The 24,378-nt window shown below is 34.7% G+C and overlaps 2 protein-coding genes across 22 annotated transcripts in view; one reads left to right on the top strand and one right to left on the bottom strand.

Annotated features, from left to right (window-relative positions):
* Positions 1 to 16,285, top strand: part of FUBP1 (far upstream element binding protein 1) — a 37,525-nt gene extending 21,240 nt beyond the window's left edge. For 2 of the 15 annotated variants that reach the window (XM_015571081.1, XM_015571087.1), the window contains 5 exons: positions 2,612 to 2,749; positions 4,805 to 4,879; positions 11,004 to 11,149; positions 13,744 to 13,790; positions 14,705 to 16,285. In XM_015571081.1, the coding sequence (XP_015426567.1) occupies positions 2,612 to 2,749; positions 4,805 to 4,879; positions 11,004 to 11,149; positions 13,744 to 13,790; positions 14,705 to 14,735 (437 nt within the window). In that variant the 3' untranslated portion in view covers positions 14,736 to 16,285. The other 13 variants (XM_015571086.1, XM_015571088.1, XM_006774681.2 and 10 more) reach the window with 11 other exon arrangements.
* A 36-nt stretch (positions 16,286 to 16,321) lies between these two features.
* The window catches only part of NEXN (nexilin (F actin binding protein)), a 41,065-nt gene continuing 33,008 nt past the window's right edge, over positions 16,322 to 24,378 (bottom strand). For 5 of the 7 annotated variants that reach the window (XM_006774668.2, XM_006774670.2, XM_006774671.2 and 2 more), the window contains 4 exons: positions 22,615 to 22,836; positions 18,200 to 18,385; positions 17,390 to 17,747; positions 16,322 to 17,295 (listed from right to left, as the gene is read on the bottom strand). In XM_006774668.2, the coding sequence (XP_006774731.1) occupies positions 17,282 to 17,295; positions 17,390 to 17,747; positions 18,200 to 18,385; positions 22,615 to 22,836 (780 nt within the window). In that variant the 3' untranslated portion in view covers positions 16,322 to 17,281. Of the gene's footprint in view, positions 17,748 to 18,199; positions 18,386 to 22,614; positions 22,837 to 24,378 lie in introns of all 7 variants that reach the window. The other 2 variants (XM_006774669.2, XM_006774672.2) reach the window with 1 other exon arrangement.

Raw genomic sequence — 24,378 nt, 5'->3', positions numbered from 1 at the left:
TGTGGCCCCCATGTTCTTAACATATTTTAATTTCAAAGGAAGTGTATTCTTTGGAAATGATGACAGAGCATGGCAGTCACCCAATAGCCACAACATCCACTAAACAACTTGAGTGTGCTAGTATCTGGGTGTGCAAAAAGTAGTTTATATTCTGTAGCAGAAAAGTGCATTTCAAGAGATAGCCATAATGTGATAGAAGGACTTAGAGAAGAGTCAAATGTGATTTGCTATATAGTCTAAAGTTAGTCTTTTAAGAATGAAAGGATTTTCTTCCCTCTTGTAAACTAATTGGGATGGTGAGATAAGCAGAGGAATCTCCATTTAAGAGGTTCAACATGTTGGTTAAGTTAAGGGGCAGATTTATATTGGGTATCTTGGATATGCAGAGTAGCACCTATGAGCACTGTTTGGGTAGGTAGCATGATTGAGAAAATGATGGGAATACAGAAGTGGTCTCTATCACAATCTCATTTTCCCACTTGGAGTAGTAGTGAAGTAACAATTGTTTAATGAATGTGGTTTCTAGCATTGCTTTGGGGGAAAAAAGAATCCAGTTAGCCAGAAGAGATGAGCCAAAGTTAGATATTGCTTAAATTAGACTTAACATTATATAAAAACCAAATAAATGATTTAAATGAAATTGTGTTGACAATAAAGTCAGTATTCTCTGAACTAAAATCTGTTTCAATAAAAAACTAATGGGCTGTTAAGCATTTATATAGAGTCAAAAGATTAGACCTCAAAATGAAACAGGCCCTAGATAAATTCTAATCTTACAACTTAGTAATTGTGGTATAACAAGCACATTTTTTAACCCCTCTAAATCTATATTTATGCATAAAATAATGTAGAATGAATGAATGAAAGAATATTATGTTGAATGAATGATAGTAAGTTCTCATGAATGTAAACAGGCTGGTTTTCTATTTTTGACTTGAATGGCATCTTTTTATTTTCTTTATTATTGCTTTAATGCACTTTAAGACTGTTTTTCTTACATGAAGTTCATTCAGGAGTACCATTATCACTTCCTAAAGTCTTTTATCTCGCTTTCTCTATCCAGACATGGTATAAAGTGAAAATATTTTGTATTTATTAGTATACAGGTTAATGACACTATTGAGACATAAATATCCAACATAGAAAAGCAATTTCTTACTTGAGAAGGATTAGGAGGGTGGTGTAATGGCTTGGGATTATATCACCTTAAAATTATATCCCTCTAAAAATTCCTTTTTCTCAACCTTCATTCACTTTTATTAAGCAGCTGAAAATTGCTGCCCATTTGGGATGAAGGCTATAAACAGATTACATTATAGATGCTAATTCTAGCTAAGACAATGACATTCTTCTTGAGGCTGTAAACTAATAAACATATACCTATAATACCATATGATAGTATAAAGGACAGAATCAATAGAGAATTTCTGTTTCTAAGAAGTCTCAAATTGTTCATGTATCAGTTGATTTTTATGAAGAATGAGTGAAGGTGAGCCAAGTGCAGAGGAAGTATAATATGCTCAAAGGCCCAGATATAAGATGGTAACTTCTGGAAGTATAAGCCGTTTATTGTAGTCAGAATATGAGTGTTAGAAAAATATTGACATAGGGAAGATGAGGCTGGAATGGAAAGGATAAGTCAGGGGGTCCAGATCATTAAAGATTTTGGATGATATGCTGTACCTAAGATCTTAGACCAGTGGTTCTCAACCTTCCTAATGACTTGACCCTTTAATACAGTTTCTCATGTTGTGATGACCCCCAATAAAATTATTTTCGTTGCTACTTCATAACTAATTTTGCTACTGTTATGAATCGTAATGTAAATATCTGATATGCAGGATGTATTTTCATTGTTACAAAATGAACATAATTAAAGCATAGTGATTAATCACAAAAACAATATGTAATTATATATGTGTTTTCTGATGGTCTTAGGTGATCCCTGTGAAAGGGTCATTCGACCCCCAAAGGGGTCGCGACCAACAGGTTGGCGACCCACATGTTGAGAACTGCTGTCTTAGACAGTCCTGAAGACTCTAGGGAATAAATGAAGAATTTCAAGTAGGACTATGACATCAAGTTTATGTTTTAGGATAATCACTGTGAAATATGATGTGATGAAATATGGCTAATCTCTGTTTCTTTTTCTAAGATTAAGTTGTGTTTTGAAAACGAGACAGGAGAAAGTTCATAGTTCTGTAATAATTGTTTCTTTCTTGTACAGCTTAATCCCTAGAAATCCTTTCGTTTAGTTATCTGCCATATAGAAAGAACTGTTGGGCTTGGCAAAACTGATTTAGAAAGAAAATACAGGGTGGTTTGAGACAAAGCATTGGATTTAAAGAAAAGATATTTTATTCCTATCCAAATCCTGTCACCAACTCGTTTTCTAAGACCTAGGAAAGCCAGTTAATCTCTGAACCTCTTTTTTTCTATAAAAGCTAGGGGTAACAGCGAAATTAATAGAAGAATTTGAAAGTTTCTACTTATTTTTAAGTCTAGTTAATTTTGGGGTCTAGGAGCTCTATATATTTGCCAGGGGATGTGTGTACATATGAGAGAGAATAATGGACTTCAGGTGCAAACGTTGAACTTGTGTTTATTCTAGCTAAAGCAGGAACCGATCCAAATTCCGCAGCTTGGGCTGCGTATTATGCACACTATTACCAACAGCAAGCACAGCCACCACCTGCAGCTCCCACTGGTGCACCAACTACAGCCCAAACCAATGGACAAGGTAACTATGGTAATAAAACATTTTTTCTTATATATACGTGTGTGTGTGTGTGTGTGTGTGTGTGTGGAGAGAGAGAACCTCTGTTTGGAATTATATATAAAGTGCATGTGATACCCAAAAATTTCTAATTCTTACAGCTTTGGTAAGCAGACTTTTTAAAAATAGGTTACTTTTTTAGTCACAAACTTGTATAAAAGTTGTCAGATATATTAGAGAACAGGAACACCCAATAACCTAGTTATTAGTGTTTCATCCCTTATTAACACTCCCCCACCCCTTCTTTTTTTGATACCTTCTCTATCAAGTGTCCATGTCCATTATCATTAGTCTTTGTCAGAACCATTTATGGCCAAGCTGTAGAAATGATGCCTCATTTAAAATACTCCTTTCTGTATTAATCCAAAAATCCATGTCCATCATGCAGCCCTCCATATTAGTTGATCAACATTGATACATTATTACTGTCCCAGTACACAGTCCTTAATTCAGATTTCACCATTTGTCCCAACAATTGTTTTGTGATCCAGGATCCCATCTGGTAACATGTTTTTATGAGTTGTCAGGTCTATTCTGTCTCATCAATCAGGAAAAAACAGTTGGGTGTTGTTTTTTAGTATTATAAAGAGTACAGACCTTTTGCTTTGTGGGATGATGCTCAGTCTTTTGTTATGAAGCTGACGTCATGCTCATGAGGTCCTGTTTGTGGTATGGCAAGAATACCTCAGAAATTATGATGTGCTCTTGTGTGTGACATCAAGAGGTCATATGTTGACCTGTTTCTTCCCTGGAAATGGCAACCTTTGGTTATCTGCCATATAGAACTGTTGTGCTTGAGGCAAAACATGGTGACTTGGTTATATTGGTGTCTGCCAGGTTTCTATACCATAGAATTACAATTTTTCTCTTTGAAAATTACTATTTTCTGGAGAGTTATAGTGAGACTAGACTACTAATCTGTATCTCATTGGCCTTCGCCCTCATTGATTAACACCTGCCTCATTCATTTAGCTACAATTACGATGGTAATTTCTATTCCCATTATTCATTTTACATTAATAGTTGGTAGTTTATTGTCAAAAAGAGCTCCCTCCCCGCACCTCCTTCCTGCTTACTTTTTTATATCAGTATGGGTTCCTGTTTTATTCAGTAGGTTGTATTTTAGACTGTCAACTATTTTGATTATGGAATTATCCTAGGTTTGACTAGTCAGGAGTACTTTCAAGATCGCTCCTGTATCCTTTTGACATGCCTGTCATTCTCTAAGCATTTTCTTTCTTTCTTACAGAATAAGATGCTCATTTTGTGCTCTCTGGGCTCCAGCCCTAGAATCAGCCATTTTTCCAAAGAGCCCTGATTTCCTTTTAGTAGATGATGGTATTTAGAAACCAAACTCAGTGTGTTCATTGCTACTGAGGTGTCATTGCTTCTAGCTCCTTTCAATGTACAGAACTGTGTAATTTAGATAAATGCATACATACCTACATAAGCATGTATATGTGTTTAAATGTATGTAAAATATGTATTTTTTAGACTACATTCATATCACCTACAATTACTTACATTCTTGTACTTCAAGGTTCTTTTTAGCCTTTTCATGTTTATAAATGGTGAGGGACCTGGTATCCTCGGTGTGTTTTCTTATGTGACAAGTGAATTTACTTGCATGCTCAGTGTAGCTACTCTTCCAAATACATAGCCAGGGGTCCTCAAACTATGGCCCGCGGGCCACATGCATCCCGCCGAAAACATTTATCCGGCCCGCCGGGTGTTTTTACCACCGCTGCCTGTTGCTTAGCAGCCGACTAGTTTTTTTTAAAACTGTAGTCCGGCACTCCAACTGTCTGAGAGACAGTGAACTGGCCCCCTGTTTAAAAAGTTTGAGGACCCCTGACATAGACTATCTTCTCTGTCCACCAACTTTGCACCCTAGTGTACACCAGCAGGGTATACCACTGTCACACAGCACCCCTCCTTCCCCCACCTCTTCCACTCAAGAAAGTGAAGGAAAAGACCAAATTGTCTCTTGAAAACTTTGATCTTTTTTTTTCTTTTTTCTTGAACAAGGTGATCAACAGAATCCAGCTCCAGCTGGACAGGTTGATTATACCAAGGCTTGGGAAGAGTACTACAAGAAAATGGGTATGTTCTACATTTCCTTTTTTATACATTTAATTAAATTAAAACATTTAGTAAATATTACTCTAGAAGGTTGAAGATTTCAATAAAAGCATGTTTGTTCATGTTTTTGTTTCTTTGGGCTTTCACTGATTAACTTTTAAAATCTTAAAAGAATAATTGAGCAAGAATGCATTCCAAAATCACTAAACGTTCAGATGTTTCGAGCTCATTGCAAATAATAATTCTTAAATTTTTGATTACATAATAAGGAAACATTTTTTTTTGTAAACCCATTTGTCAATCATTTACCAATTGAAACTAAAAAGTTTTCTCCTGGCACATATGACATTGTATATTACCTAAATTTTTGTTATATATGTTAGTAGCCAAAATGGCATTGGTTAAATTCTAGAGTGCCAAAGAAAAATATGTATGTGTGGTATTATAATAGTGCCCCCCCCCCCTTTTCTTCAGGGGATACGATAAACTCCAAGACCCCCCATGGATGCCTAAAACCAGAGATAGTAAATGTATAAATTAGGCACAGTAAGAGATTAACAGTCATTATGAAATAAGCAATTATAGTAATACTAGAGGCCCAATGCATGAAATTCGTGCAAGGGGCTCAGCCCTCACAGCCTGGTGGCCTTGTGGCCCCGTGGCCCTGCCCACTGGTCTTTCTGGAATATTGTTCTGCCATCTGGTCTAATTAGTGTATTAGCTCTTTATTACATAGAATAAGTAAGGGTTTCTTGAACACAAGCACTTAAATACTGGAACAGTTGATCTCATAACAGCTACCAAGAGACTAACGTATGAGTAGCATATACAGTGTGGATATGTTGGACATAGGGAGATGACTCATCTCTTGAGAGGGAGGGAGTACAATGGATCCAGATTTCATCACACTTCTCAGGAACTGCAATTTAAAATGTGAGTTGCTTATTTCTGGGATTTTCTATACAATATTTCTGACCACAGTTGACTAGACAAGGGGAGACTATTGTATTTTTGGTGCAAAATAATTAGATAAGAAGTAACCTACAGTGATAGAGAAAGTTACTTAAATGGCGTTTTCATGTATGAAAAAGAAAAAAAAATCACCTTAAAAAGCCATTTTCATTCAATAACTGTAGAGGACTGTGTGCCAAATATAGTGATAGGTGCCTACAGTGTGATTGTGGGAATAACAGCTAGGAACCCTGCCCTTCTGGTTATCATACTCTAATGGAGGTACAGTTGTTAATCAAGTATTCAGCAAATACATTCATACATACTGTTGTGACTAAAAAGAACTATCTTCACTAGCACTTTACATGTGCAGATTGAGAAACAGGTCACAACTACAACTAAGTAGTAGAACCAGAATTTGATCTCTAAGAGGGCCTAAGTCCCAAGTCTATTTCCAAAATTGGCCTTTTTCAGGGACCGTTTGTACAAGTTTTTTGTTTGTTTGTTTTTCCAGGTGCTTATGCTCTTGGTCATTTACAAACAACAGCTTACAACATAGCCAGTTGTCATAAATGAAAGTTAAACTTGCCCATCTTTCACTAGTATAGAAAGAAATAGGTGATAGAATTTTTTCATAAGATATAGTCTACTTGTGATTCTCAGTGTAAATTTTGATGTTTTCTTTGTCATTTTCCACAGGAAAAAATTATAGTAATCTTTTCTTGTATAAAAGTACATATACCTGGTGATAAGGATTTTTTTTTTTACACAACTGATTTGTTTAAAGAAGGAGAATTCATTTTCCTGCCCAGCCAGTGTTGTTCAGTGGTTGGGCATCGAACTAAGAACCAGGAGTTCATGGTTCAACTCCCAGTCAGGGCATTTGCCCAGGTTGCAGGCTCAATCCCAGTGTGGGGTGTGCAGGAGGCAGCCGGTCAATGACTCTCTCTAATTGAAGTTTCTATCTCTCTCTCTTCCTTTCCCTTCCTCTCTGAAATAATAAAAAAAAAATTTTTTTTAAGGCAGTTTTATAAAGAAAAATTCAGAGCTCACTTTAAAAAAATGTGCTCTGGCTAGGCAGTCATAATAAAGATATTTTTTTAAAAAAAAGAAAAGAAAAATAATTTTCCCTGTTAGAATGACTTCAAAGAAAGTCATGCAGCATGTTATTCTTGAGGCTATAAAAGATTCATTAATTTACATTTTTTGACCCAGTTTATTTCAAGTAGTTCTGTAACAGCTGAAACCCTGTAAAAAGATAGTTTTGAAAAAAACTTTTAACCTCAAAACAGTTTACTGTAGTTACAGTGATTGCATAGTTTATTGTCCAAACTGGGATGCTATTTAGAATAACTGGAAATCATTTTGTGACAACATAGTGGTCAGGACCTCTGGTCACCTTAATTTTTATGAAAAAGCTTCACCATTTTAAAGATTTAAGCATGTAAAGGTTAAAAATCATTAGGTCCAATTTGTGTTTTCACAATGGGTAATATGCCAGAGATGTTTCATATATATATATATAATTTTTTTTTTTTGTAATCTTCACCAGAGGATATGTTTTAATTGGTTTTTAGAGAGGGAGGAAGGGAGAGAGAAAGAGAGAAGTCAATGTGGGAGAAACATTGATCAGTTGCTTCCCATACATGCCCTGTCTGGGGATTGAACAGCAACCTAGGTATGTACCCTGATTGGGAATCGAACCCACAACCTTTTGGTGTATGGGATGATGCTCCAACCAACTGAGCTATCCAGCCAGGGCTGTTCCCTATATTATTAAAAGTGGGTAAAAACAAAGGCCTATTAGTAGACTTAAGTAATTACTGGGGAATGAGTATGATTTGTTTTATTATATTTTATTCTTTCTTTGCAACATGATCATTAGTAAATTTGCTATTTAGCCATTTTACATTTTGCTTGCCCAAAATGAATGGGTATGTTGAATATGATCTGCGAGGTCTTAATACCATTCAAATTTTAATGAAGGGTAGATACTTCACTTTGCCTTTTAATTTTTCATTTTCTACCTTTTCCCTACTTACTACTCTATTAAATTCTAATCTTAGAAAAAGTATGTTAGACTGTCTTGAATCCTTTGTGGAGAAAGATTATAAATAAAAATAATTAAATAACACCACGTTTGACTGAAGATTTTCCTTAACCCCTTCCTTCACCTCTTCAGTTGTGTGTTTTTCTGTAGCATAATGGTCAGCTGTTAATTTTATGACCAAGGTGGGCTGGTGGTTGAGTGATTTCCTGTTATCTTAAAGGAAATAATGTTAAGTGTGGTTTTTAATGATACAAAGTCAGTTTTTTTTCCCCTATCATAGTTCTTTTTGTAAATGATTGGTTGCTTAACTGGTCTAATTACAGGGTACATTACTTGTCCTTAAGATCTATTTAAAATAAGCACAAATAAGAGACCTTAAAGCATTAGAATAATACAGTTCAATCTTTGAGATTTTTAAATGAAAGAAAAGAAAGGTGTAATAAAGTATCAGGTAGTCAAAGATCTTTACCTCCAAATCTAACTCCCTTATTTGGAGAGACAAAGTTTTGCTCTTCCAGTGGCAGAACAAGGGTTTCCTGGAAACTTGGTTGTTCTGATTCCCAATCAGTGCCCTCTTCACCAAATAAAGCAGGCTCTTGTTGCTTTTGAAGCCTAATTTCAGCTTTTCCTGTCAAGAACAGGAAATCTCCATTTACACTATAAATTTGTCATTATTTGCTTCTTGGTACATAAACCTCTTTTGAAACATGCAGGTTAAGTTTTTAAATTTGTTTTGTGAAAAAATTCTGTTTCCTGGGATTAACAGAATTTAGGAGAGGAATTCTTTTTTAAAGACAAGATTCTAGAGGGTTATCGAAGGCAATTTTAAGTCATACAAGCAAAGACAGCAATCTGGGGGGTTGGGTATTTTTGAAGCTCGAATGAAGGAAACTTTAAGTAAATACCCTGTGAATAAACAGGTTTTCAGAGTAGAGACAGGCAATTCCTATTTTGAAGACGGTAAGTGAAGGCATTTTGGAAGAAAAGTTGGACTTTGAAGGCTCTTATAATGTTAAGCACTGATATGGTGGACTTGTAAGCGTTAGCCTAAAATGGGGAGAGAGTGGTTGTGGGAAGGATGCTAATATATAGAGATAACCAAGTGTGAAAAAAGTCTATTCAAGCGAGGCTGTCTCTTGGGCTATAATAAAGTGTTACATGTGAACTATAGAGCAAATCTTACTTCTTGAATGAGATGAAATTAAAGTCAAACTCTATACATTGTGAAGCTGTATGTGAATATTAAGTGGTGGTCTATTAAAGTATAAACTGAACTATCTGGCATCAACACTGTTTTTGAACTGAGGGAAAGAATAAAGGGAGCAAGTTGAGATCATATCCTATAAAGGGCAGAGAAGCGCAAGAGGCTAGTGGGCAGCCAAATCATAAGTAGATCAGATAGGAAGAGTCTTTTTTTTTCTTTCCCTATTTTCGGCTGGGCAAAATGAATCACATCTAGCAAACATAAAAACAGCTTTCTGTATATATGTGTTCCAGTATTTTTAGTTTAGCTGTAATTTTATAAAGCCAATTGAATTGCATATTAAATAAATGCTATTCCAATAAAGGAACTAAATAGGAAAACACATGTTTTCTTACTCCCCAACCTTTTATTTTTAAAATATGTTTATACCGTTAGAAAAATTGGAAAAATAGTACAGCAAATACCCATATTTATATTTTTCTACCCAGAATCACCTTTTTTTTTTAAGTTTGACATATGTACTTTATGTCTATACATGTTTTATGTGCCTGACACATTTTCAGAGTAAGTTGCAGGCTGGTACTCTAAATAAATTATTTCAATAGCAGCAGCCCTGCGGGAGTTTCTCAATGGTTAAGCGTTGACCCATGAACCAGGTATCACTGGTTCGGTTCCCTGAAATTGATATAAAAAAGTTTTTTTAAAGAACAGTTTATTTCAGTAGTAGCAACACAAAGACCGTATTTAAGTGTGGAGGGTTTTTGTCTTAATCCAAAAGACATGCATTATATTTGGTTGTTGTGTCTCTTTAATCTCTTAAATTCAAAAAAGTTGCCTTGCCTAGTAAAATAACTGCTCATGAAGGCTCTTTTTTTTTTTTTTTAATATATTTTATTGATTTTTTACAGAGAAGAAAGGAGAGAGACAGAGATAGAGAGTTAGAAACATCGATGAGAGAGAAACATCGATCAGCTGCCTCCTGCACATCCCCCACTGGGGAAGTGCGCGCAACCCAGGTACATGCCCTTGACCTGGACGGAACCCGGGACCCTTCAGTCCCCAGGCCGACGCTCTATCCACTGAGCCAAACCGGTTCCGGCTCATGAAGGCTCTTGAGTTTTATGTTTCATTGATCTTGTTGCTTAGAACCTCCTTGGTAATTGTTCTTTATGTCCATCAGGTTATTTATAATAAAATTGTGTTGTAATTTGAACACATGTATTAAAACTTTAAACATGTCATTAAAAAGGTATAGATTAGTCTTTATATACATGTACACGTATATATTTATACATATATGTAGTTTATGGGTTACTAATCAGGAAACAAATCTTTGGGCAGGTCTTAAAATACTAGTCTTTGCATTTTATTTAAAATATGTACTGTAACAGATACACATGAATGAGAGATCAAAAAATAGTGTCCCCGCCCACCAGTCACTGCCAGGGAACCATAGACTATTTACATGAAGCATTTAAAAAAAAAAATTAAAGTATAGTTGGCTATAAAGCACTTTTAAAAACAAAATTTGGAACATTAATAGTTTATAAATTCTTTAATTGAATCAACATCATGCTTATATCTTTACCTTAATTAAATTATATGGATGGGTTTGTTTTTATCTTTTATTAATAGTGATGACATAATGCAAAAAGCAAATAAAGAGCATTCTAATTTTTTTATTATTACAGAGTAGTTTTCTGACACTGGTAAACACTTAAACGAGCAATTCAGATCCTCTGCTTTTGTCTTTATAAGCTATACTTACAGTGGATATAGTTTTGTATTAAAAATGGGGATTAGATCAAGAATGGCAGACACAGGTTTATTCGAAGGCTTGGGAGGAATATTATAAGAAGCATGGTATTGTCTTCATTAGAAATGGGATTCTTTTGGACTTTCAATTGTGGTTACAGTAACAAAGTTCTGTTTTCTCAAAGGTCAAGCTGTTCCTGCTCCTACTGGTGCTCCACCGGGTGGTCAGCCAGATTACAGTGCAGCCTGGGCTGAATACTATAGACAACAAGCAGCCTACTATGCCCAGACAAGTCCCCAGGGAATGCCACAGCATCCTCCAGCACCTCAGGTATAATAAACTTGTTGATGTGTTAAAAACTCCAGTCATGTTTTCTGCATGTTTACTATTTTGTTTGTTTGGGATTGATTATGTTTGCCTTTTTAATTTTTATATGGCAAAATATAACTGAAGGACTATGATGTACTGTTGGGTTGCTTTTGGCTTTGTTTTTTATAATGCTTTATGGCATCTGAGTGCTGAACATTTCTATAATGCCTTTAATTTTAAAAATAAATTTTTTTCCCCCAGGGATTTGCAAATCATGCAAGAAGCCATCACCATTTATATTAACCAGTTTTTCTTTCTTAAAGGATTCACTCCTGAGTTAGCTCCATTTAAAGGATTTTCTTTAACTTTTTGTGTATTTCTTATGTATCTCTTCTGCACAGGGCCAATAATAAGAAGTGGACAATACAGTATTTGCTTCATTGTGTGGGGGAAAAATACCTTTGTTAAATATATGGATGCAGACGACTTGATGAAGATCTTAATTTTGTTTTTGGTTTAAATAGTAGTTTTTTTTTCTTTTGAAAATGTACAAAATATCTATCACTACTGATAGGAGGTTAATATTTCTGTGTAGAAATGAAAATTGGTTTGTTTTTAGTATTTAGTGTAGATGTACACATTCCAGCAAATGTATTTGCAACTATTATGTGGTCAATGCTTTGTGATATAAATGTACTTTTTCAATGTATACTTTCACTTTTAAAATGCCTGTTTTGTGCTTTACAATAAATGATATGAAACCTCCTGTGTCGGTAAGTTGGATATGTGGGTATTTAAAGAATTCATAATTTCTTAGCAATGATAAATTAAGATACATATACACAAATATATAAGCTTTCCCCATGAAATATTAATTGAATTTTTAAACACTGGCATGTTTTTTTTTTCCCCCTTGCAGTATAGTAATAGATTGGAGGATCTTTTCCATTTATTGTATTTGGCTGTTTCAGCACAAGTAATCCTGATATCTTCTTTTTTTTTTTTTTTTTCCTTCTGTTTGATTAAAAACTGCATGTGTGTACAATGATCTTTTGGCATACTTCCATTGAATTAACAGTGAAATTTCCTTTTATACATGACCACTGTTTCAGACCTGTACTGCTGCTATAACAGTTAACCTTTCTGTTCTTAATTTGATAATTACTTGATTTCCAAGACTGTTTCAGCATAACTAACTTTAAACAGTTTTCAGATAGTGAATATGAGTAGTCTAATAAGAACAGTTTTTTTCATGTGAAGCAACTCTTTCAATGTATACGATATTAGTGTGTTTCTTTCTAAATTAAGGGTAGAAAAGTGAGTAGTTTGCAAAAATTATAATAGTTACAGTGCATCTGCCATTGAAACATTACTGGGATATGGAAATGTTCAAGCTCTTTTCTTTTTTTTTTTCTTTCTGCAGTATAGATAAGCTTTGTTTTGTAAATGCACAAGTCCAGTCATTGAATCAACTTAATTTTTTTATGTACTTGAAATCATTTTATTACTCTATGACACTCATGCTGAAGTTTCGATATTTTGTTGAAATCCATTGTTTTACTCTGCATATTTGTTGGCTCTTTGCATATTAATATATTAGACTACATGCAAATACAGTCTGTCTTGCCATTGTCTGTTGAAGTGCAGGTTTGATCCAGCCAGTATAGAACTAGCTCTGTAGGGGTGAGGAGGACTGTGCTGTGTATCATCCTTGATTGTGTTCCTTCAAGGAGCATTGCACTGTAAGTACATCAGAATGACAAATTGATGAACTGCAACAGTATCTTTTTGTCAATGTTCCACATAATGTAAATGCCATATTTTGTGTGAATATTATGTTGGAATACAGTGCTGATATCTTGGAAAACCATAAATGCTTCTTAATTTAACATAGAATAATACATAGGTCTTTTTTTTTTAAGTGAGCTCAATGGGTAAGTATTTTTTATATGCTTTAGCTATAGCTAAAGAAAACTGATCATTAACAAAATTGAATAGTATTACTCATTGGTGCTCCTAAAATATATTGTTTTTCAGTATAATATATGCATATTTTGTATATTAATAATGAAAGACTTGAAATGTATCAGACAGAAGTGGTTTTCAGTTTGCAAATATATTAAGCAATGTAGCAGTTTTAACACCATTTCATAAATATGTTCTTTCATTGGTAGGGAGCACCATTTGTTGTTTTGAATACTGTAAAGGAAGATGTACAAGAACATAAATGTTGAGATTACCTAGGGTAGAAAATTAGCAGTACAGTTCATTGTGGATATTTTGAAATGTTTTTTATTGTTTTATAGAAGTCAGAATGACTTCCATTACCCTTATGTAGATATGGATTTGTAGCTCTAGTTTGAAGTTTAATCCTTAGGGAGTTAGTTATCTGTTATCTTTAAGAGTAGGGTATTGACATGAACAATTTCAGTATTTTGCATGATACTGTTTTATAGATGACCTTTAGGAAAGTGGTACATTTATTAATTAAACTGAAGAGATAGTTCAGTTAGATTCAATATCATAACTCACAAATTGGAGGCTGTTGATTTTGATTCATTTAAACTTTAAAATCTTTATTAATTGCAAACAGTGCAATTATTTATGCTTCACAGTGCCTTCCCAGACCTTCCACCTTAGGTTCTGCTGCAAAAAGCAACAGGTAAGCACAACCTAAGGACATATATAAATAAATATTTCAATACATTAATGTTGTCCCTGTGAGGTTTTTGTGGTTGTGTATTCAAAAGCAATCTGCTACTGCTTCCCCAAAATGTATCTTGTTATTTATGCTACTATTTCAGTGGAAAGTCTGTAAGTTGTTCAAACAGCTGTTTACATTTCTAGGTAATGTTTTTATTTTAATTAAACAAGAATGATGAGTAGATTGCTGCTGTAATTGAACTACATCACCCTTTGTAATCTTTTCCCATAGAAAAATTGTTACATTTAAGAAAAGGCAATTACATGAATTTTAAGATTTAGGAAGTCACTTGGTCAGAAAGTTCAACAGCCTTCACAATCTATTTAAGATTGATAGGACATTTTCTTTGCCCTCCAAAGCTATGGAGTCTTTGTTTTTTTCTTATTCTTGAACTAGAGCAATTCAGTAAGGCCATTATGGGTTAGAGTTTTATTATGTCTCCTTTTTAGACAGTTTGGGTTTTATAACTTTTATATACACTGAAAAAGGAAAAAAACTTTAAAGAAAACTGGCAGTATGTTTTGATAAAAGGCATGTGCATCAGTGAAATGGTAACTGTTTAGCAAATAACCTTGCATAATCTGTATAGCAACCAGTATTTTTCTGATTTATAATATTTTAATAACTGACGCTGAATTTATTTCATTTTTTTTATTTTTTTTTATTTTTTTTTTTGCCAGTTTAAAATGTTTGTGTGTTCTTATTGATGATTTTGACTGGTACATATTTTGAGTTAAGATGAATGTTTTAAAGCAGCATCATATCAGTTTTGTTTATTCTATTTCTAAAATGTGCTGATCCTTTTAAAACTCCTGCTTATCTCTACAACAAAGAAAAATATTCAAAAATACTGCCTTCATTTTCACACACAGTGCTGAAGATGCTGCAAGCACCAAATCATAGCTCATAAAATCAGGTCCTGAGATAGTTACCCATAAAGAGGAATCCTTTGAGTGTATGCCATTGGTGAGCCGATGAGCATGGACCATAGAAGGGCTCAATGTAGAAGGTAAAATTGGCGAATCATAATTGAGAAATATGAAATGTATTCCCATACATAATATGGTATAGGGTATAATGTACCTGCTTTTGATCACTTCATTTTAAAGTGCTATTCACTTGCTCTTAAATGTTCCGTGAACTGTTAAGTTTCATAAGTTATGTAGTTATTGCACCACATTTGTGTGTGTGTGTGCGTGTGCATGTGTGTGTGTGTGTGTGTGTGTTTGATAGTCAGTGATAGGTATGTTAAGATAATATAAAGGAGCTCTTTGAACTTTCAGAGATTGTCAAGTTTGGGTTAGCTGTAGCTTGCATTTTTACAAAAGAAAATATAGATGAATGCTAATAGATATTGGGGCATTGTTTCTGTCTTATGAGAAATTTTTGTCATTACCATAAGCCTTCACTAATACTGCAAGCATTTTTTTAATGGCGCTAATCTTAACCTTGAAATTAATGCAAAGCAGAAAAGGTGAGCCAGTTGGTTTGAATGCAATGGGTGTTAGGAGTGGTATGAACAATGTTTAGTTTAGATTGAAATTGAACTGACTTATTTTATTTTGCACTTAAAATTTTGAAAATGTTTTTTTTTTAAAGATATGTTAGTGTGATACTTAGAATTCTTATGTTTTGATGTTTCTTTTAGAAATGAGAAGTATGCTTTTATTTTTAACAAATAGTTAGAACTAGTCATTTAATACTAGTTGTTTGTAGACATTGTAAAATATATCCTTAGACAAATACCTTGGTAGTTAATTCAGAAGGGTGGGTTTGGGTAGGAGTAGCAGAGTACCTTAAGAGAGAAAGAGGAATATATGCAGAAGGGATAACATTTCATTTGTGTGAATACTCTGCCAAGAGAATCAGTTCTGTCTGCACAGTTGTCTGTTGTCTAGAATAGGGGTATAGAAATTAGTAATCAATGAGGATGTCTTATTTTTAGTTCTTGAAAGTTCTGCCTCGTTTTAAAATGTATTTTAACAATACCTAAAAGATAATTTTGACTCTGAAAATAACCTTATTTTTTGCTTAGTCACTTGAGTTTTATTGCCACAGTATAAACTTCTGAGGGATTTTTTACATTGGTGTTTCTAAGAAGCAAATAAATCCCAGGGTTTTATTTTCTTCATTTATACCCCTATAGAAACTCTTAAATGTACTTGCACATATATATATTTTTTCTTATGCATGCTCGATGCATTTTCGTCCTGAGAAAAGTGTTCTCTACAGAAACTACCCGTGTGTAAAAAGAAGATTGGCTTAAAATGGCTACTGTGATGGGAACAGTGTCTTAGGGAGATGCAGCTTGGACTGGAGGTAAATTGAATACTTTACAAACTGTGGTTTAGAGTTTGCTTTAATGACATTGTATGTAAAAGAACACATGATTGCTGTAATTTTGTATTATGGTTTCCTCAATAAAAAAAATAAATGTACATTGATGAATATTATAAGGGAGTGTTTTGTCTTTTCTAAAATACTGAGACTTTTTTTAAATATAGAAGTTACATTATGGGTTTACATTGTAAAACAAAATTGTCTTCCAGAAAATTAAAATATAAAACAACTTGATGATAGAACATGGTAGCTGATTATTTACAAACTCATTTTAAAGACCGGAATTTAAAATTGAAGATTGTGCCATTCTCCCCGCCCCTGCCCCAAATCCTCTTGGATCTTGAAATCTTCAATTATATTGAAAGTGTTTTCTCCTGTGTGACTACTAATAACAGAGTTTCTCATTGTAATGTCATTTGTTCAGGCAAGGTCACAACATAAATTTGTTTTATAAGCTTGAGCATATATTACACACATTTGAAAAGTACATTCAATATTCTCAACACTCAGAACTCTGTATAGGCAGTGGTTTTCATCCAGTTTTCTCTGGCATTTGTTTCTTAGAAGTCTTTAATTTTGTGTTTTTCTCCATTCTCCTTTCCCATAAAAAAGAGTGATATCCCAATCCCCTCCTACATCTGCTTCACAAAGGCTCTGAAACTACAACCAAAATTATGTACTAAGGGAAAACTCCCACTCAAATTGATAGGTTTCCAAATTCATTGTCTCGGCTATTTCAGACTAATTTTAGGTGTAAATAGCTCATTGACGGCATTCTTTCATGCAAAATAATGTGTTGTTTTTGATATTTTTAAACATTGCTGTGAACTTACGGTAAATGCACAGCCTAAGTTCTGATATAATTGAGTAAATTTCCCACTTTCCCCATTAAATGCACATTAACTTATGCATAATTGGCGATGAATCTAGTGCTCATTTGGAAAGGAGGAAGGTTTTCTTTAGATGAGCTTGTGTTTTGAAGACTTATGAAAAGGAATTAGAAGTCAACATAGTGGCACTTCTGGTTTCCTTTTTTGGCCCCGGCACAGAAAAGATGGATGTAGTAAAGTCGGAGAGAGAAAGAGAGTTCCAGGCAGAGGGAAGGGGAGCTAGTAGTCATCAGCTAAAAAAGAAGAAGAAAAGTGATTCTTTTTAAAGGGAAAAATTTTTAAATAGAATAAAAGTATTATATTTTTTAAAAAGTGATTAATTCTTACTTTCAATTGTAAGAATACAGGTACTAGCTGCAGAGCCTTTATTGTTGACAGCTTTACACATATACTCTCCTTCATCTTCTGGGAAAGTTTCTGGTAAATAAAGGCAGTAAGTTTCTCCTCTTTCGATATATTGATAGTCTTCTCCATCCTGCAATAATTCTCCTTCAAACCACCATGTAATTTCTGGTTTGGGTTCTCCTGTTACTTTAACTGTAAATCTAACAGGCTCACTATCTACAACCGATGTGTTTTTCAGAGGCTTCTTGAACCATGGAGCTCCTGACCTGGTTTGCTCTTCATCTTCAATAGTGGAGCCATTCATGATGCTACCCTCCTCTTCTTCCTCCTCTTCTCTTTTCTATATTAAAATAAATACATTCAAGTTGTCACTTTTAGTATAGCAGCATTTTCAGGACAGTGGTTTAATCACAATCTTGGAAGTAAATAGGTTTTTTTGCCCTCAAAGTAAAGAGCATGTAAGTACAGTCGTGCACCACTTAACAACAGGGTACGTTTTGAGAACTGCATCATTACGTGATTTGGTCATTGTGCAAATATCATAGAGTGCATTTACACAAACCTAGATGGTATAGCCTATTGCTTTTAAGCTACAAACTTGTTACTGTACTGAATACCATAGGCAGTTGTAATACTATTTAAATATGTAGACATCTAAACAAAAGTTACAGTAAAAATAACAAATGTTTACAAAACATTCCAGTGACTTATTAAAATGGTTTTTTACCCCTCATATAAAACTATGGCTTTTAAGAGCATCTTTGGAAAATAAAGGCTATGTTTGTCTGGTACCTTCTGTAGTGCTGCATCAATTTCCTTTTGTTCAAACTGCATGCGTAGTAACTTTTGTTCTTCAATTCTTCTTTGTTCTTCTTCTTCTCTTGCCTTAGCCATTTGTTCAAATCTAGCTTTCATATTCACTTTATGAGTAAACGGAGCCTCACTTCTTTTTGCAGGCTTGACATCAACATCTTCTTCCTTTACAAAAGTGGGCCAAAAATAAGTGTGGCTTGTTTTCCAAAAACCAAGAATTAAGTATTAATAGTCCTGAAGTTGTCATTTATAATAGGCACAAAATAATTAACATTTGTATATATATTTGTGCTACACTATAGACAGCAGTTTTCACAATACCTTAGTTTGGGGAAAATGAAATTTTTATTTGTGAAACTTCTTAACAAATGGAATCCTTTTCTCCCAATGTAAAGATCGTACAGTATCAGTGGGATCCCAGTATATTTCCCCAACTGTCAGTGTTTGTTGACCATACTGAATAACAGTGGGGATACTACATATCATAACAAAATACTCCCATATTAACCACTTCATAATTTCCTTTGTCACCCTACTTAGTGTCATTCCAATTAATTCCATCCAACAAATTTATTGATGGTCAAATGGCAGAGAAGAATCAGGTAGAATAAATGGGAAAACTGAGGCAATGACGAATTTGGGGAAATCACTGAGGTGAAGAGTGGTTGTGAGTCATCTATTGAGGGATAAGAGAGGGAACCATGGAAATAAAAATTGAGAGTAATTTAAGAGTAGTGTTTCAACTGTCAAATAGTATGTGTGAGCCAATAAAATCAAACTATAAGGCCATCATGAGATCACTGACAGCCTTAGTAGAGTGGGGTCACGTAGATACAGTTTATGGTTTCTAAAGTACTTCAGTCATACTTGACAGTTTTGAAACTAGGTTTTTTATGGGTCTGTTTAAAGCAGTGGTTCTCAATCTGTGGGTCGTGACCCCTTTGGCGGTCGAATGACCCTTTCACAGGGGTCGCCTAAGACCATCCAGATATTTATGATTCATAACAGTAGCAACATTAGTTATGAAATAGCAACAAAAATAATTTTATGGTTGGGTCACAACATGAGTAACTATTTAAAGGGCCAGAAGGTTGAGAACCACTGGTAAAGATATCACCATATATATTACAAAATAAGCAAACTGTTCTAGGGTGCCAAATCAATGAAATTTTGGAACAAGTTTTAAAGCTTCCTATAGTAAAACCTTGATTTATGGATGTTTTACATCAATTTGAGATATTGCAGCTAAGTTCCAGTGAATGTAGGAGGAGGAATTAGAATAAGTTGAATAGACTGATGAACAAAAACAGATGTAGAGACAGAGAAGCATCGATCAGATGGATCAGATGCTCAAAACTCGGAGGGAAAGCAGGGGAGGGTGGGGGTGAGGGGGAAAGATCAATCAAAGGACTTGTATGCATGCATATCAGCATAAATGATGAATGTGGACAACGGGGTGAGGGTGAGAGCAGGACTGGGGGGATAAGGACACATTTGTAGTATCTTATTCAATAAAGGGAAAAAATACTTTTTAAAAAAATAAGTTGAATAGTTTTCCGACTTTTCTTGAATCAGATTTTATTGGGAAATCCTTGGGCATCAGACACAACCAGATACCTATTGGGTAAATTCTATTATACCTTCAGATGATAAGCATGCCTGCCCATGGCTATTGCTAATGAAGGATGTTCTGGGGTTCTTGTTATAGTTTTTAAATAGGCTAAAAAGTATATGTAAATAGAATTTCTCTGAAGCTAATTGGGGGAAACTTATTAACAGTGTTATTAAATGCAGTTGTTGGGGTTTTTTTTGTTTTGTGGTTTTGTTTTGGGGGGTTTTTTTGGAAAGAGCAAAACATTGATTTGTTGTTCCACTTATCTATGCATTCATTGGTTGATTCTTGTATGTGCCCTGACTGGAGATGAAACTCAAAACCTTGATGCATTTGGATGATGTTCTAACCAACTAAGCTACTCAGCCAGGGCAATTGTTGCCTTTTCTTAAATCTCTGAAAAACCACATTTTAAAATGTTACAGAAAATTAGTCTCCTATTATAGTAAAAGAATAACTTTTGTTCTCTAGATGCATTCTTAAAAGGATATTGACACCCCAGCACATGAATATTAAGGACAGTATAATTAGGCAGTAAATTTAAGATAAAAGGGAGCATAAGGAAATGGTTTTTGAGTATACCTTATTAGAAAATTTAACTATGAAGTCAAACACTGTAAGGCAATTAAAGTATTTTAAGTACCAAATGAGGTACGGGTTAAGGGCTACAGGAGCTGGAATGGAATTCTTGATTAGGGAAGGTTACATGAATGAGTTGGTCCTTAAAAGATGTCTCGAATAGAAGACGTATTGAACATTGACATTTGCTAAAGGCAAAAAACAGATACATGATGGGGGAAGCGGGGGGCGGTCCTATTCTGAAGTTGATTGTGCTCAATGCCAAAACTGCTAAGTTTTTAAAGGATAGCTCAATGACCTTTAATATAGAGCAGCGGTTCTCAACCTGGGGGTCGAACGACCCTTTCACAGGGATCGCCTAAGACCATTGGAAAACACATATATAATTACATATTTTTGTGATTAATCACTATGCTTTAATTATGTTCAATTAGTAACAATGAAAATACATCCTGCATATCAGATATTTACATTACGATTCATAACTAGCAAAATTACAGTTATGAAGTAGCAACAAAAATAATTTTATGGTTGGGGGTCACCACAACATGAGGAACTATATTAAAAGATTGTGGCATTACGAAGGTTGAGAACTACTGATCTAGAGGGATATGATCAGAGGAATGTCAACATTCTTCACAGGAAACAGTGTTCAGGGCATCCACATGGGTTATAGATCAACCATGTCCTAGTATCATATCCTTTTAAACAAAAGAGCCAATAAATAGCAATAAAACAAGAAGTAACCACTTCATGTATTTCTATCTTACATATTTTATAGGGCTAGGTATTACTGCCCTGAGGTTTCACTACCTTTAACAAAGGGAATCAAATGCATGCTTATAGCACTTTAGATAGAGCGACATTTATCTTGCTAAAGAACCACCTGATATTTTGGCCAAACAAACGTTAAATGTTGGTGTTCTCCAGGGTTTTATCATTTACTTTCAAACTATTAACTGTTTCAAGATGGTTTTATCTATTTCTATACTTTAAAATACTATCCATAAAAGTTTCAAGCCCTAGCTCCTGCCTCTCACCTGAGCTCAGTCCCTGTTTCAGACAGCTTTTACTTTATCTAAATACAGCTCAAAAAATGCAGTCCTTGTGTCCAGAACAGTCCTTGGGACATACTAGGCTTTCAAGTAAATTTTTTAATGTATGAATCTAAAACCATCTAAGATGCTAACTTGATATTACTCCGTGTCTTTAAAATCCCTTCAGTGCACCCTGATAAAACAAAGTTTCTTAACGGGTCATCTACGACCTTTCATAGTCATCTCACCTGTACTTGTATCTTTATCATTAGCTGTTTTTGCACTCTGTTTGCCTCAATAGTAGATTCTTTTTAGTCTTGAGAATTTGCACATACTTTCTATTAACAACCTCCTCTGATGGCCCTCCCAGCTTCCACACCTGTTTTATTAGTTGAACATCTGATGAAAATGCATTTTTAGAGAAATTCTGGTTGAATGCTCTGGCAGAAAAACATTCCCAGGTCCTATTTAAACCAATATTCATAACCATGGAACTAGTCCTCAAACTGGAAGGGACTTTACAGGTCATTTAGTGATCGCCTCATTTTACATTTGGAGGTACTTCAAATTCATGCTATCTGAATTTTTATTTAGTCATATAGGGTTTATTGGCCTCATCTTTAAGAGAGTAAATCAGTGATGGCAAACCTTTTGAGCTTGGCGTGTCAGCATTTTGAAAATCCCAACCCTAACTTAACTCTGGTGCCGTGTCACATATAGAAATTTTTTGATATTTGCAACCATAGTAAAACAAAGATTTATATTTTTTACATTTATTTTATATATTTAAATGCCATTTAACAAAAATCAACCAAAAAAATGAGTTCGCGTGTCACCTCTGACACGCGTGTCATAGGTTCGCCATCACTGGAGTAAATGAATAATCTCTGGGGTTTAATTCAAATATAAATTGGTTGTACTGATTCAAGCTAAAACTTACGCCCATAAATTTGTTTTTTGCTAGAGTGAAACATTTGGTGTTACTATTGGCTTTAATTCCAATAAAATTGTGAAACAATGCTAGAGTGGAAAAATAATTTCAAAGTCTTTTAAGATCTTGATGTGTTTTTGCTATTTAGTTCCCAAAACTTATTTCAAAGCCAGTGTTAACTTCTGTTGAATCATCATTTTAGTACCATAACAACGTTAAATATAAAATAGTTTACCTCATGGAAGTGTTCTGCTTCTCGCTCTTTAATTTCAAGGTCAATCGCTCTCCTTCTTGCTCGTTCTTCTTCTATCTTTTTCTGTATTTCTTTTTCAGACAACTGTCCAATTTTTTCAAACTTGCTTTTTAGATTTTTAGCTTGAATAGAGCCACTCCTTTTCAATTTGATTAATTCTTCATATTCCCTGCTCAATTCAAAGGTTTCATTTTCTTCCTCTTCCTTAAAAAAAAGGTATTTTATATATTAAATACTAGAAAGTGAGTTTGCATTATAAACATCCAAAAAGTGTTCACCATTTCCTATTTAAAACCCAAAATAAAGGTTAAATAACCTCCCTGCACAATACTTAAATACAACCTGCTAAAGTATGTATATCAAAAATTAACTTTTACTAGGAATTGTAGGAAGCTCTTTGTTCAAAGAACACTGAGATAGGGAGGAGTCAGATATAAGTTCTAGTTCTGACACTCATACTGTGTGGCCATTTTATTGCTTAATTCACTGGACATGATTTTTTCATCTCTATATAATAGAGTCAGAGTATCTCTAAATGCTTTTTCTCTTAGATTTGATAATGGCTGGTGGCCTAATAAAGTTAAATGTCAATCTTAATACTCAAATGATACAGCACCTCTACAGATACAGTCTGGTAAAATCCCTACACTTCACTATGTATCACTTGTATTCTCAATTTTATATTTTGCCAAGAATAGGAGTCAATCAAAATCGGGATCTAATTTTTTTTTTTTTAAAGAAGTGTCTCTCTTCATTTTACTCTTTCTTTAATCCTCACACAAGCATATGCTTTTATTGATTTTTAGAGAGGAAGGGAGAGAAACAAAGATTAATAGAGAAACATTCATCGGTTGTCTCCCATATGCATCCCAAACGGTGATGGAACCTGCAACCTAAGTGTGTGTCCTGACCAGAAATTGAACCCGTGGTGTACTGGACAACACTCCAACCAACTGAGCCGCCACCAGCCAGGGTGGGATCTAATTTTTTATACCACTCTATTTTGAAAACTTTTCACATTCCTTTCCCTTGGCTTTTCACAATTTATGATTACTAGTTTTTTCTAAAATTTGTTGCCGTACAGATGTCACCCATTGCTCCCACCCCAGTCCTTACCCTGTCTATTGTGATTACTAGTTCTTTGTATACTTCTTAAACTAAAACCTAATTTCATTAAATGAAATGGTAAAATATTGCTATTATTCCTGGTAAACTTTTCCTGGAGAAGACCTACAGTTTTAGGCTGAGGAGGCAAAAAAAGCAGGGATGGGTTAGGGGAGGTAGTCACAGTGAATGTGACATGCGGCCTAATGGCTCATTTAAGGGAGGAAAACATTTCTTTGAACTACCTCTATTTTTTCATCTAGAGGTAAAAACAGACTACTTAAAATGCCAGAAACTAATAAATTTATGATACTCATTTTCAGCTTCCTTTTCCAAATAAATGCTATAATTTAGGCTAGACCTTGGAATATTTCCCAAAAGCATACTAATTTTATTAACTATACTAGGGGCCTGATGCACGAAATTCGTGCACAGGGGGGGGGGGGGAGGAGTGTCCCTCAGCCCAGCCTGCCCCCTCTCACAGACTGGGAGCCCTCAGGGGATGTCCTACCAACAGCTTAGGCCCGCTCCCTGGGGGCAGCGGGCCTAAGCTGCAGTCTGGCCTCCCTCTGCAGGAGGCAACTGGGTTGATCAGGGGAAGGCGCCAGCCCCATCACCCCGCTGCTGCCGCCCCTGCCAGCC

The sequence above is a fragment of the Myotis davidii genome, unplaced genomic scaffold (assembly GCF_000327345.1).
Source record: "Myotis davidii unplaced genomic scaffold, ASM32734v1 scaffold248, whole genome shotgun sequence".
Lineage (NCBI taxonomy): Eukaryota > Metazoa > Chordata > Mammalia > Chiroptera > Vespertilionidae > Myotis > Myotis davidii.
Note: the sequence above shows the minus strand (reverse complement) of the source record. Positions and strands in the feature narration are given on the sequence as shown.